General features: G+C 46.9%; 1 protein-coding gene across 1 annotated transcript in view; it reads left to right on the top strand.

The window, feature by feature from the left end:
* The first annotated feature begins 200 nt into the window (after nucleotides 1-200).
* Nucleotides 201-12,760, top strand: part of nav2a (neuron navigator 2a) — a 113,656-nt gene continuing 101,096 nt past the window's right edge. The window contains 1 exon segment of the mRNA XM_069165679.1: nucleotides 201-1,135. Within this exon segment, the coding sequence (XP_069021780.1) occupies nucleotides 917-1,135 (219 nt within the window). The 5' untranslated portion in view covers nucleotides 201-916.

Consider the following 12,760-nt stretch of genomic DNA (forward strand, 5'->3'; position numbering starts at 1 on the left):
CGTGCAGAGAATGTCAGGCGGAAGCAGGCTGGAGGAGAGCATGTGTTCAGCCTCCTTCCACATATGTCAGCCCTGAACTAAGCCACACCTGCTGCTGACTCCCGACTTACCAGAGAGGGGAGGAGAGGGGAGGAGAGAGGAGGAGAGAGGAGGAGGAGAGAGGCAGGAGAGAGGCAGGAGAGGGAAAGAGCGTGTTTCACAGGCTGAGCAGTCGCCGGAGCGAACGGTCTTCTCCATCTCTCAGTTTCTGCTCTCTCCTCTCCGTGACGCGGTCTTTTCCCCGCTGGTCGTCCTGAGGCGACGATGTAATTTACAAGGGCTCCGTGTGTGTGTGTGTGTGTGTGTGTGTGTGCACTTGTGTGTGAGTGTGTGTGTGTGTGTGTGCGCGGGGGGAGAGAGAGAGAGAGAGGATCCCTTCGGCCAATCGCTGACTCTCGCTCGGCGCTGGGAATACGTGGGAAGGGTTAACGCTCGCTCCGCCACCACCGGGCGACTCCTCCTAACGTGGGAGAGGGATTTTTGGATTGTCTTTCTTGGGACTTAGCGGAGTGAGTCTGATCACAAAAACTCAAGAGGACAATTTTTTTTTTGTTATTGTTGTTGTTTTTTTTCTTATTTATATGAAATAACGAGCTGGAAAGCTGCTCGGCACCAAGGAAACAGGAGGGATTGGTGGGATTTGAAACCCCCTCCGCTGCGAAGTTGGGGGTGCTCACCTCGTCCCCAGGAGCAGCGAAGACACAGACACCAACACGCGTTACTTCAACCAAAGTGGTGGATGAGGAGCAAATCCGTTGACCTCTTCACCCTCCCGGAAGAAGCTGGGTCGTCAGTGAGTCAAAACGAGGAGTCCTGGTCACCGGCGGCGACGGTGGGGGGGAGGAGAGGGGACAGTCTTTAGGCGGCCAGGGAGAAGATGCCAGCCATCCTGGTGGCCTCAACGATGAAGTCGGGACTCCCCAAACCCAAACCGGTGCAACGCGCCCTGCCCATCCCCCAGAGCCCCGGCAGGCCGTCCGCTCTCGCCCTGCCCGCGGCGCCCCTCAAGACCAGCATCCCCTCGGCGGGCCATCAGCCGAGATCCAGACCCTCGAGAAGCATCACGCCGGAGACGGAGGCCGGCGAAAACACTAAGGTCAGGAAGCGGGAAGAGTCGCCTCCACCCTCGCTAAGAAAATCGACTAATATTTATTGCCGTCAGATATATTTTGGGTTAAATCAGTTCTTTAAACTGGCCGGTGAGTACCAGCCACCTTATAATGAATCTACATACATTTTCAGTGTTTTGTGTTTCTAGTGTTTAGTTTGCACCGTCCAAGTTAAAACCTTAAAAAAAAAAAAATTTAAATCCCTCGTAGTGGCTTCAGTTTTTCAGAGTCTAGATGCTGTTTTAAGGTACTTTTATCCCCGTCAGACCAGAAAGAAATCACGAATAAAATAGAAACAGACAAGAGGTTCGGTTTGTCCCACCCGCAGTCAGCTCATTGATCTTTGTAAATCAACACAGTGTTTCAGTACCACCATACTTTTCCTTGGCTCAGTTTAGCATAACAGAAACACGGAGCCAAACTCGGCTGAGAGTTTCCTGGAAGGAGCCGGCTGTGCTCCTGCTGTCCTGGGACGGCAGCGCTGCAGGGATATCGGCTGGGGTTTTTTTTTTTTTGTGTTTTTTTTTTTTTTTTGTGTGTGTTGTGTTTGTGAAATATTGGCCGCGCTTAGCAACCCCACGCGAAAAAAGGAAGGGGCTCGCTCCGAAGCCATGTAAGGCAAAAGCAGCTCGGGAGAGGAGGTGTCGGCGGTTACGACCCGGAGAGCGGCGTTGCTCGGGAGACGGGTCTGAAGACGATGACGATCCCGTGAGGGAACGACGACGACGTCGCCGGACGCGGCGCGACGCTCGCTGCCGGTGTCGTTTTGTTTTCGCGGCTCCTCGGCTTTTCTCTCACTGACCTACTTTCCGTGACTTTCTCTCTCTCTCTCTCTCTCTGTCTCCCTCTCCGACCTCCTTTCCCTCCCCCCTCCTCATATACCCCCCCCCCCCCCCCCCCCACTCCCCCGGCGGTGCTGATGAAGCAGCCGTCTTAACCCTCGGCGGGGTTAACCTTTGACCTTCCTGAACGGTGGCAGCGAAATATTGCGGTGATGTGCCGAGACGTGACCGTGTGTGTTAGGAGTCTTTTTTTTTTTTTTTTTTTTTTTAGAAAAGGGAATTCTCTTTAACAATCCATGTTTCGTAGATTTCCCTGTAGGACACTGAGGGACTGTTAGCTGTTCTTCGATTAGTTTTATTGTCCTCATTTCTTCACCGCGTCTGCCGGGCTTCACCCCAGAGACCGACTTGAGAGGTGGAGGAAGGAGGCGTTGAGGCAGGCGAGGACTCTGAACCCTCCATATGTGGATCCGACCCTCGGCGGAGTCACCTGCACGGACTCCAGCCGTCCTCAGCATGAACCCAATCTGTTCTGAGGGCAGACGAGTCCCTCCGGAGACTCTGGGGCTGCCCTCTATTTCAACCACAGACTGTGCATAAGAGTGGACGGAGCAAAAATGGTGCCGCTGCGGAAGAGCCTTAAGCTGCAATACCACCGAGAGCCACTAGAGGTCGGATTAAAAAAAAAAAAAAAAAAAAAAAAAAAAAAAAAAAAAAAAAGGCCTCCATAGACTCCCGTTCAACTAGTCTCAAAATTCGATGTCAATAAGATTTCTCCACGAATTATCTCGGCGTTGTTCGCTAAAGTCGCTCCTTCTTATTCGTTTTCTGGAGGTCCATCTGAAAATAATCTCGTCATTCATTAGAAAATAAGCTTGTTTTTGGGTGTCTGTTTGATTGACAGGCCTGGGTGACACCTATCGGTGGGCGGGACGTGGCGTCGTCGGGGTTTCCAATCAGGTCGAGTCAGATCCGAACGCGAGGCTTCATAACGGCCGTTTCACAAACCGACGGGCGACGTCGCCGCCGGTCGCCGCTCGGTTCCAACAATCTCCTTCGACTTACCAGACGCCAAACTGAGAACTTTCATCGCGTCTTAAATAGCCAGGAAGAGTCCGTTCATTCCAAAAACAGGCGCTCGGACGACACCGCTCGCGTTTGTGGATTCGTTTTCTCGTCTCCTTCCGGCCGTGTTGATTTAAAAACGACGTCATGTCCGGATTCTTTTCAGCAGCTGGTGGCAAGAAATCTCTCAACGGGCAGAGCTTCTATTCTGCACCGAACTTTACAACAGGAAGAAAGAAAAAAAAAAAAAAATCCATCTTCGGACACAGATTTCAGCACCCCACAGTAGCAGCAAAATAGATTTCAGTCCAGAGCAGTCACAGCGAGTGGGTTGACGTTTGAGTCATCTCTCAACAACCTGCCCTCCTACTCGCGCCGTCTTTATCGCTTTGTTCTTTATTTTAACCTTCGTTTAAACCACGCTGGTCTCCTGAGATCTGAATCTGTTCTAGAGAGACCGAAACAAAACCAACATAAGAAGAAGAAAGTAATCGCTCTTTTTTTTTCTGTGCGTTGTAAGGAAATGCTGAAGCAGAAATATACGGAAAATTGGATCCACCAAACACAAAAATGCATTGAACGCGACGCAGATAAGCACCGACAGAAGGGCGGCAGTAGTTATCTTGAAGGATTAGCGGGGGCTCGGTCCAGTGTGACTGGCGGCTCGTGATCCTCCCGAACGCCCGGCTGGACGGCCCCGCTGGCGAGAAACACACGAGCGTGTTGCGTGCACCTGTAACAAAGAGTTAAATCCGTGTAATGCAACCAGAGCAGCAGGAGGAGGAGGAAGAGGAGGAGGAGGAAGAGGAGGCATCCGGGATGTATTTACAGACAGTGCTGCAGTGTGTGTGTGTGTGTGTGTGTGTGTGTGTGAAAGAGAGAGAGAGAGAAGTCTGGCACATTCTGCAAAATCTGTTGAGGTGATGGTGTGGAAATGTGCGAATGGTATTTGAAGCTGCCCCTCCGTGTGTGTGTGTGTGTGTGTGTGTGTGTGTGTGTGTGTGTGTGTGTGCGCGCGCGCCGTCCGCACCTCTCACGTGTGACATCATGCGAAACGACAAGCTTTTCTGACCTTTAACCTTTCACCATACTGTCATTAGCCAGCGCCTTCGCCCTGCACAAACACACATACTCTGCCGCCCTCTAGTGGCTGGGTTTCCTCCTGCAGCTCTACGTTCAGATACTCAGTGTGTGCGTGTGTGTGTGTGTGTGTGTGTGTGCGTGTGTGTTTTACTCCTCTATTCATTATTAATGCCTCAGTTTTACCCACAACCACCTTCTCTTTCTCACTCTTTCATTCTTCCTCTCTTTGTCGTCCATTTCCTGTTAATTCACTCTGCAGCTTTGAAAAGGTTCGAACCAAGAATCTCTGAAAGCCACATTCACAGCAAGAGACCTTGAAAAACGGAAATAAATTCTGATGCTTTGTGGCACGCGCACACACACACACACACACACATGCACACACACACACACACACACACACACACGCACACACACACGCACACACATGCTCACAAACACACATAATCACACAGCCAACAGAGGAGGAGATTTGTCCGTGTGCCAGCGAGATAAGGAGCTGCTATCTTAATAAGTATCTTTCCGGATAAAGGCTGAAGGCAGACTTTGTATAAAGAGCGACTTTATTAGACTCATTACAAAAGCTCATCTCGGGCTGGAAGACCAAATCCCAACCGCATAAAACACACGGTGAGAGCGGTGGAGAGGGTCACCGGCTACCTCGGCTAATATTTACCGAGATCATCCTGTTGCAAATAAAACCGGGATCCGCAGTTTAGACAGACCGCCATCAACTAATGAAGAGCTCAGGCTGGATATTAAATCGTCACGGTGATAGATGCATCAGCGACGCAGCAGCTCCCATTAATTCAACTTCCTCCATTATTCGAGATGTGTAATTGCCCGAGATTATGATTTCTCCCTAATTTGAATTATTCAAATTGAGTGTAATTTCATTCCAGGGATCTGTTTGACCGCGAACGCCGCGATATCCGTGAACTCATTTCATTATAACCGACTCGGAGCTAATTAAATGACCCTTAGTGGCAGACTGTCGGCGGATGGCGATGGAACGGTCGAGATCAGACTCAGGCTGTGAAATATATACGCGAGTTTGGTGAAACGAAAACAAAAACGGGAACGGCATCACCTCTTTATTCACCGTGATTCTTAATTTAAAGTCTACGTTAATGGAGCTTAAACACAAAACATTGCATTCGTTAAGTTGCATTTGCTGATTAGTTATTTAGTTTATCAACAAAATATCGGATGGCAATAATTCTGATTAATGAGTCATCTTTTAAATTCTTAAAATCTGCTGCCAAGTCAACGTTTGCTGTTATTTTCTGTTATATTATAAATTGACGAGTGCCAGTTGTTGTACTGTTGATAGAGCCAAACAATTAGAAGATGTCATCTTGGTTTTTGGGACAATGTAATGAGTACTTTTTGATATTTCATGACAATTAATTGTGAAACTCCATACAGTTTTTTTTTTTCTTCCTTAACCCCAACCACGTGTTTTAATTATAGGTTTGATTTTTCTCCGGGTTTGATTTTTGTCCGCTACTGGAAAACGTGCAGCCGTCACGCCTAGACAGGCCAAAAGCGTGTCTAGTTCACGTTTTGCCGTGTTACCGGGTTCAGATCAGATCATTTAAACGTCCTCACACTTAAAAATCTGGATCAAAAGGCAGTAAAATAAAGTAGAAAAACCGATAAAAAAAAAATTTCCCCAAAAAAACCAAAAAGGGATCCCAAAGGAAAAAAAAAAAATCAACCAATAAATAAAAACAAGATGCATAAAATAAATAATAGGTAAAAACATAGCCCCCTTAATAGTCCAAAAAAAGGTCCTGACACAGCGAATGCAGGTGAGACAGGTGAACAATTAAATAACAGCAGAAAATATTGAATATTTGATCTCTTCAGTCTGTAAATGTCAACCTTTAAAAGCCATCTCACTTGACCCCTGGAAGAGATCTCGCTGGTGTCTTGACTCTCTCCCCTCCTCCTCCTCCTCCTCCTCCTCTTCCTCAGTATCCTTTGAAGGGCAGCAATGACTTTTTTTTTTTTTTATGGCTTTACCATCCAGGCGGAGTCCGTCTGTAAAAACCCACCGGCCCAGCAGGTGAGAGCGAAAGGCTGAAGCACCGTCGTGCTGCATTGGATTGCTAATGCCCTCCTGGCCGCCCCTGAGCTGCACAGATTGGGTGGAGGCGGAGGGGTGAAGGGGTGGAGGGGGAGGGAGAGGGGGAGGAGGGGGGGGGGTTCTGAGTGACTATCTTGCTTCTTTTTTATTTATTTATTTTTTTTATTACCATGACAAAGGACCACACATACACTTATGTCTCCTCAGGAGGCGCATGCGAGTTAAAGCCAGATTTAATGGACGTTTTAGTGACTCATTGTCGGAGAAGAATAACGGAGGTTTTAACAGGCCGCAGGAGTCCAGACAAAAGAGCGCCCGGGTCTTCTTAGGGTCCTGTCAGGGTCCTGATCCTCGTTGGACTCATCTCACAAACTCTTTTATCACGTCGCATGAGGGTTTTTTTTTTTTTAAATGTCGCTGTTGTCATGTTTTCCAAAACAGGGCGACTCGTTAGTTCCCCGGCAGCTGACACTTTTGAGATAAGAGCTTTTCACCCGACAGCGACCACACGTGTCGCTATCAGCGTCGAGGCAGGAGGGGGAGAGAAAAAAAACAGCCGTGGAGAGCTGTCGATAAGACACACCTGTGTGTGTGTGTGTGTGTGTGTGTGTGTGTGTGTGTGTGTGTGTGTGTGTGTGTGTCCGTCCTCTCTCGGAGAACCCTGTCCCGCAGATTCATCAGTCCCGGGGCTGAAAAGAAGCCGAGGGCTGCGACGCCGGTCGAGGCTTCAGGCTCAGACAGACTGCGGTCAGATAGCAGCAGGCCTGAAGGCTGTGGCTTTTATCTGAGGAGGAAGAGGAGGGAGGCGGCCTCTTCCTCAGCTGAGCACCTTTTCAGAGTGGTGCAGTGATTCCTGCAGGGTTTTAAAAAACAAATTTTTTTTTTATAGTTGCTGAAAATGACGCAAGGTCCAGACACAACAAGTCCAGGGCGACTTCATGGCACATATTTTAGTTTGGTTTATTTTGAATGCTCAATGCTAAAAAGTTTTCTGAGTACGGAAGGAAATTTCGGACTCTAAAACCGAGACGCTTCGAACATTTTTAACTGGAATTACTAGAAATAAATGCGTCTTTAAATCAGAAGTTCAGTTTGCGAATTGAGGGTTTAATGGATAGTTAGAGATGCAAAACGTTTGGACATTTTAATGATTTAAGGCTCAATTTAGTTGGAAGGCAGAAAATATCACATCAAAAAAAATCATGAAGAAAAATGTTGCTGTGAAGTGATCACACCGATGCTGGAGTGATTTCAAAGAGGTTTTATATTTATATATTTTTTTTTTTTTTCCAATTCTTCACTATAAAAACAAAATAAAAAATCTACTTTAGTTCTGTGTTTTTTTTGTTTTTTTTTTGTTTTTTTTGGAGGATCTGGTGATCATATGGCACTTGGCTCCAGCCGTAATGACCTCATCTCTGCCTAATGCGTCTCGATCACATCCCACTTCCTGTGCGGTCGTCCCCTCTCCTTCCTGTGTGAGGTCATGGCTGAGGACATTAACCGTATTAATTAAGACCGGGCATCTGCTTCTCCTGAGTCGACATCCTTCTCCATTGATCCCCCCCCCCCCCCCCCCAACCGACTCCCCCTCTCCCCCTCCCCCTCCAAGGTGCCCTCCTCACTTTCGGATCGTCTCCTCCTCCGCTGCTCTCCTCGTGTTAGGAGGTGCAGACAGGCGGGTTACTGTGAGCGCCCCCCCCCCCCACCCCCCCCCCCCCCCGGACGAGCGCTGCAGAGGCGGTTGGACTAACACAATCAGCCCCATCTCTGTCTGGAAGCAGACGGCGGCGTGGAAAACGGAGAAGCCGGGAGGTAGAAGGTCAGCGGGGCTGAAGTCACCGTCCCGGGAGGATCGGGCCCACGACGTCAGGCACGCCGGTCGAGTAACTTTACGAGCTCGTGGAGCCAGCAGAGAGAGCGCGACGTCCGCCGGCCATTCAAGTTTGAATACGACAAATCAGAGTTAGAAAGATGTAAATCTGATACAGCAAGGAAAGCACAACGTACATTCAACATCGGAAGAAAGCAGCGACCAGCGGCGACGTCACCTGTCGGTTTGTCAACGGCGTTTGTGAATGCTCCAGGCCGGATTTTGGCCGGCGCCATCTTGCGAGTTCTTGAGCAGTTTAGAGCAGGAAGTGACCGTATTTGGACGAGCCGGGCGGGGAAAAGGAGGGGGGGGGGGTGTTGGTTTTGTTTCGGTCTCTCTAGAACAGATTCAGATCTCAGGAGACCAGCGTGGTTTAAACGAAGGTTAAAATAAAGAACAAAGCGATAAAGACGGCGCGAGTGGGAGGGCAGGTTGTTGAGAGACGACTCAAACGTCAACCCACTCGCTGTGACTGCTCTGGACTGAAATCTATTTTGCTGCTACTGTGGGGTGCTGAAATCTGTGTCTGAAGATGGAAAAAAAAAAGTATTTGATTTAGAATTTCACGTGAGAAGTTGAATGGGAGTCGATGGAGCCGGAGGCTTTTTGGAGCCGACCTCTGGTGGCACTCGGTGGTACTGCAGCTGGAGGCATGTCGGCTTCGTTTTTTCACACCCGGAAGCTACGTCCACTTTTATATACAGTCTGTGGTCCAGTACAGCAGACTATCAGAGAAACAACTCATTACAGATTCATAACAGAGATCATCACATTAGTTGATGTGCGCTGATGAAATGTACAAGTTTAGCAGAAGTTTGAATATTATCGAACGTGAAATCCTTTGGGGTTACTTCAAATTTTAAAAAAAATACTACATAGTGGATGTTTTTGGACATAGAAAATGTTAAAAGCTGAAACTAGAGCAAATATGTATCTCTGCCTAAATAGCTACAAATTCATAGTGTTTCCTCAAGAAGAGTTTACTTTTTATTTAATTTTTAATTAACTTGTAGTGTCGGCTGTTTTTCTATCCGTTCTAACTGTTCTTTTACCGTAATCACTGCTTTGATGTGGAGTCGTGGTAACAGTCAGAGGACTCGCATGATCAGGCAGGTTGTAAACAAACCCTTGGCTTTCATTTTCAATCAAATCCACTTATTCGGAGGCGAAAACTAACATCTATGTTAAAATGTTGACGCAATATCCACCACATCTACTCTAAATCGACATTATTATTGCAGCATGTGACTGTTCAGAGCAACGTTTCAGGGCTTTTCGTGTCCCAGACGTAGAGCAAAAAAACAAACATATGATGCCATAATATAATAGCATATATTTAATGGTTGAGACTGTAGTTGCAGAGGTCGTGTTGGTTCTCGGCTGCGCTCTGTGATTGTTGGCTGTAAATAGGCATGAAAGCAGCTCTGCAATACGGCTCGGCTTTCCATCAGCGCTGTCCGCTTCCTGAAAAGATGACAAAGTGGATTTTCAACGTTCTCCGCTCAACTCTCCTCTCCTGCGGCTTCGGGGAATTTATCAAGCCGTTCTGTTCCTCTGATTTCAACCTGGATGGAATCACAATGAGTGTATGGGGTTTGTGTGTGTGTGTGTGTGTGTGTGTGTGTGTGTGTGTGTGCGTGTGCGTGTGTGTGTGCGTGTGTGTGTGTGTGTGTGTGTTTGTTGTTCTGCATCAACTCAGCTGACACCAGCGGGCTCTTAAGCTTCCGTGATGAATGTTAAATCCTAAAACAGGGCTGCGCATCTGCCATTCAAGAAGCTGCTCGCTGATTTATAAACACACCAAAGTCTTTCTGCTTCTCACACACACACACACATAAACACACACACACACACACACACACACACACACACACACACACACACACACACACACACACACACAGGACTCGTCTCATCCTGCTGACTTTAAGGGTTAACCTCATTTGAGGGATTACATACTGCTCTTTGATTTAAGAGGATTCTGCAGCACCTTGAGTTAATGGGCCGAAAGTGTAAACACTTCAATGAGATAAACCGCGCTGACACTAGTTTGTCAATCAAAGTTTCTATTTAGATTTTAATAGTTTCAAATAAGTAAAAGTCTTTTTTTTCCCCATTTGAGTTATTGTAAAGAAAAATAGTGACATGTTCCATCTTTTCCGGATCTAAAGAGAGGATGAGAGGTCTCACTGCTGTGTGTTCGGGTGCCGTTTCATCAGTGAGGCATCACTAAGGTGGCCTCAGCTGGTCGCCACGGGAGACCGGCCCAGATGGCATCCATGGATCGGTTTAATAATTGGACACCAAGTAACTGTAATGACATTTTCTCTGCTCTTCACAGAACAAACTGCGAGCTGAGTTGGAAGATTAAGTTAAGTGTAACGTAGCGCTCAGTTTTAACGTATTAAAGTTAGATCGTCTAATACTTTGGATTAAAACAATGATTTATGGAAAATAACGAATTCAAAATTTGCACACAGTGAAGGTTTGAAATTGTTAATAATCATTTATAGCTTTAAAAATTCGAAAAGTCGAGAAAGAAAAGTGAGGTTTTTTTTTTTAAAGCACTACCTGATAAAGTAATAAATATATAATCATTTCCTCTGATAATAATCAACGCTGCACATCAGAAATGTTTCAGTTCTAATCTTTTTTTTCATTTATTTAATGAACTTAGAAAACCATGGCGCTAAAAGTTACCAAACGACTTTCAGCGCAGCTTCTGCGAGCAACATTTTTTGCGGAAAAAAAATTGCGGTCATTTTATAAATATTATTGCAAGCTCCCACAAATATTTACTTTGCTATTTGTTTCCTTAAATTTGCGTTAATTATGACGATTTCTTGGCGGAACTGAAGAAGGCGATATGAAGTGGTCAGTCTATCATTACCTCCTCAGTAGAGCCCTGTCCAACTGGTCTTGTCCGTGTCTCTATCCCCGGTGAGACCATATGTCCCTGAACCCCCTCCCACCTCCCTCACCTTCACCCGGAACAGAGCAGCAGGTCCAACCCCCCCCCCTCCCCCCACCACCACCACCACCACCACCATCCTCCAAATATACCTCCCCAGCTTGGAGAGCTCGGAGGTGGGGTTACCCCCCCCCCCCCCACACACACACACACACACACACAAAACAAAGGCCCCTCCCCGGCGGGGTTATCCCCTCTATTGTCCCCGAAACACTGAGGTTTATCTGAGTCTGTGAAAGGAACCATACTCGGCCCATTCAGCGTGGCTGCACTTAATGAGCTTGTTGAAGGCCGACACTAAAACTGTTCAACATGAGCGCTAAACGCTGACAGATTCTCTGCTTGTAGAGTCAGAGTGGCATTAAATCAATGCTGGTTAGGAGCAATGGGAGACTGATGTGTCAGCGGTTTGGTTGTAGGCTTAGTGGATGGGTTTCCCTTTGTGGTGCGTTACCCTCGGTCATTGTTGAAGTACAGTGTAGAAAAAACGTAGGATATATTGTTTGACTTCCATATTTTGTTTTGTGGTTCCCATTTGTTGGTCGGTCCACCATTTTCTTTTCCCGCAGGCTGACTTTTTCTTTTGCTATTGGTTGGATTGGCATACAATTTGGTACAAACATTCACTGTGCACAGTGCGTGAATCCTACTGAATCTGGTAATTCTCTGACTTTTCATTTAAAGCCGCCAGCCAACCAAAGTTGCACTCATCCAATTAAATCTCTTGAACATGACCACAGAGACTGACACCCAGTTTTGTACAGAAATGTCCTCTTTCAGCTGGAGCACATCAATGAGGGATGTCCAACCACCGAGTCTATCCATCTTAAGTGCAACCAACAGTGACGTCATCCATTAGTTTGTGAACGGCCATTATGAAGCCTTCGAGTTTAGATTTTGGCCGGCGCCATCTTTCTAGTCCCGAGCGGTTTGGAGCAGGAAGTGACCATATTTGGACGAGCGAGCGGTGGATCTGACTCGATCTGATTGGTAACACACCCCCCCCCCCCCCACAAAAAAAAAAAAAAAAAAATCGTTCCTTTTACATTTAAAACTAAGACGGTGGACATTATACTCGTGTAACATGCTGACATCAGCATTTAACTCAGCGCCACAGTACCTGAGGACAAACTCAAAAGAGCTTCCAGCCACCGTCAATCAATAAGTGTAGGTGTCATTGGGACGTCTTTCTCATTCGATATCCTGCTGATGACGTTTTTTTTTTCTTCCTTTTGGTATCACTACTCGCTCACCAGCAGACGTGCAGGTGTTCACCACCTCGACGGTTAAGAGTTCAAACTTCACATCAAGAGACGAGAAGTCTTTTCCTCCCTCTCGTCGCAGCACAGCGAGTCTGAGCTTGTTGTTTCTGAAACTCTCTGACAGTTGTATAGTTTGCGGCGGACTTCAGCTGTGAATGGTTTTCATTCGAAATAAAACTGGAAAACATAAGCGAGCGATTTCCCCGCCGGCCTCCGAGTGTTAAAAGCTGTCGTGAAACGCTCCTCGTTGCATCTCAGCTGTGTTTCAGTTTTTTTGGCCGGCGGAGAAGGAAAAAACAGACAATTACTTCTGTTGAAAATATCACAGTTCCTTTCTTTGTACTGTCTACAAGGCTTCAGTGTTATTGTTGTTTCATAAAGCTTGAAGGGTTTTTTTTTGTTGTTTTTTTTTTTCGCGCGGGCCTGCTGGAAGTGATCAGGCATCCCCCTCACTGTGGGAACTTTCTGTAAATCTTGGGCCTTT

This window comes from Embiotoca jacksoni, unplaced genomic scaffold (genome assembly GCF_022577435.1).
Source record: "Embiotoca jacksoni isolate LCO1_2020_lvr unplaced genomic scaffold, fEmbJac1.0.p SCAF_35, whole genome shotgun sequence".
NCBI classification, from domain to species: Eukaryota; Metazoa; Chordata; class Actinopteri; family Embiotocidae; genus Embiotoca; species Embiotoca jacksoni.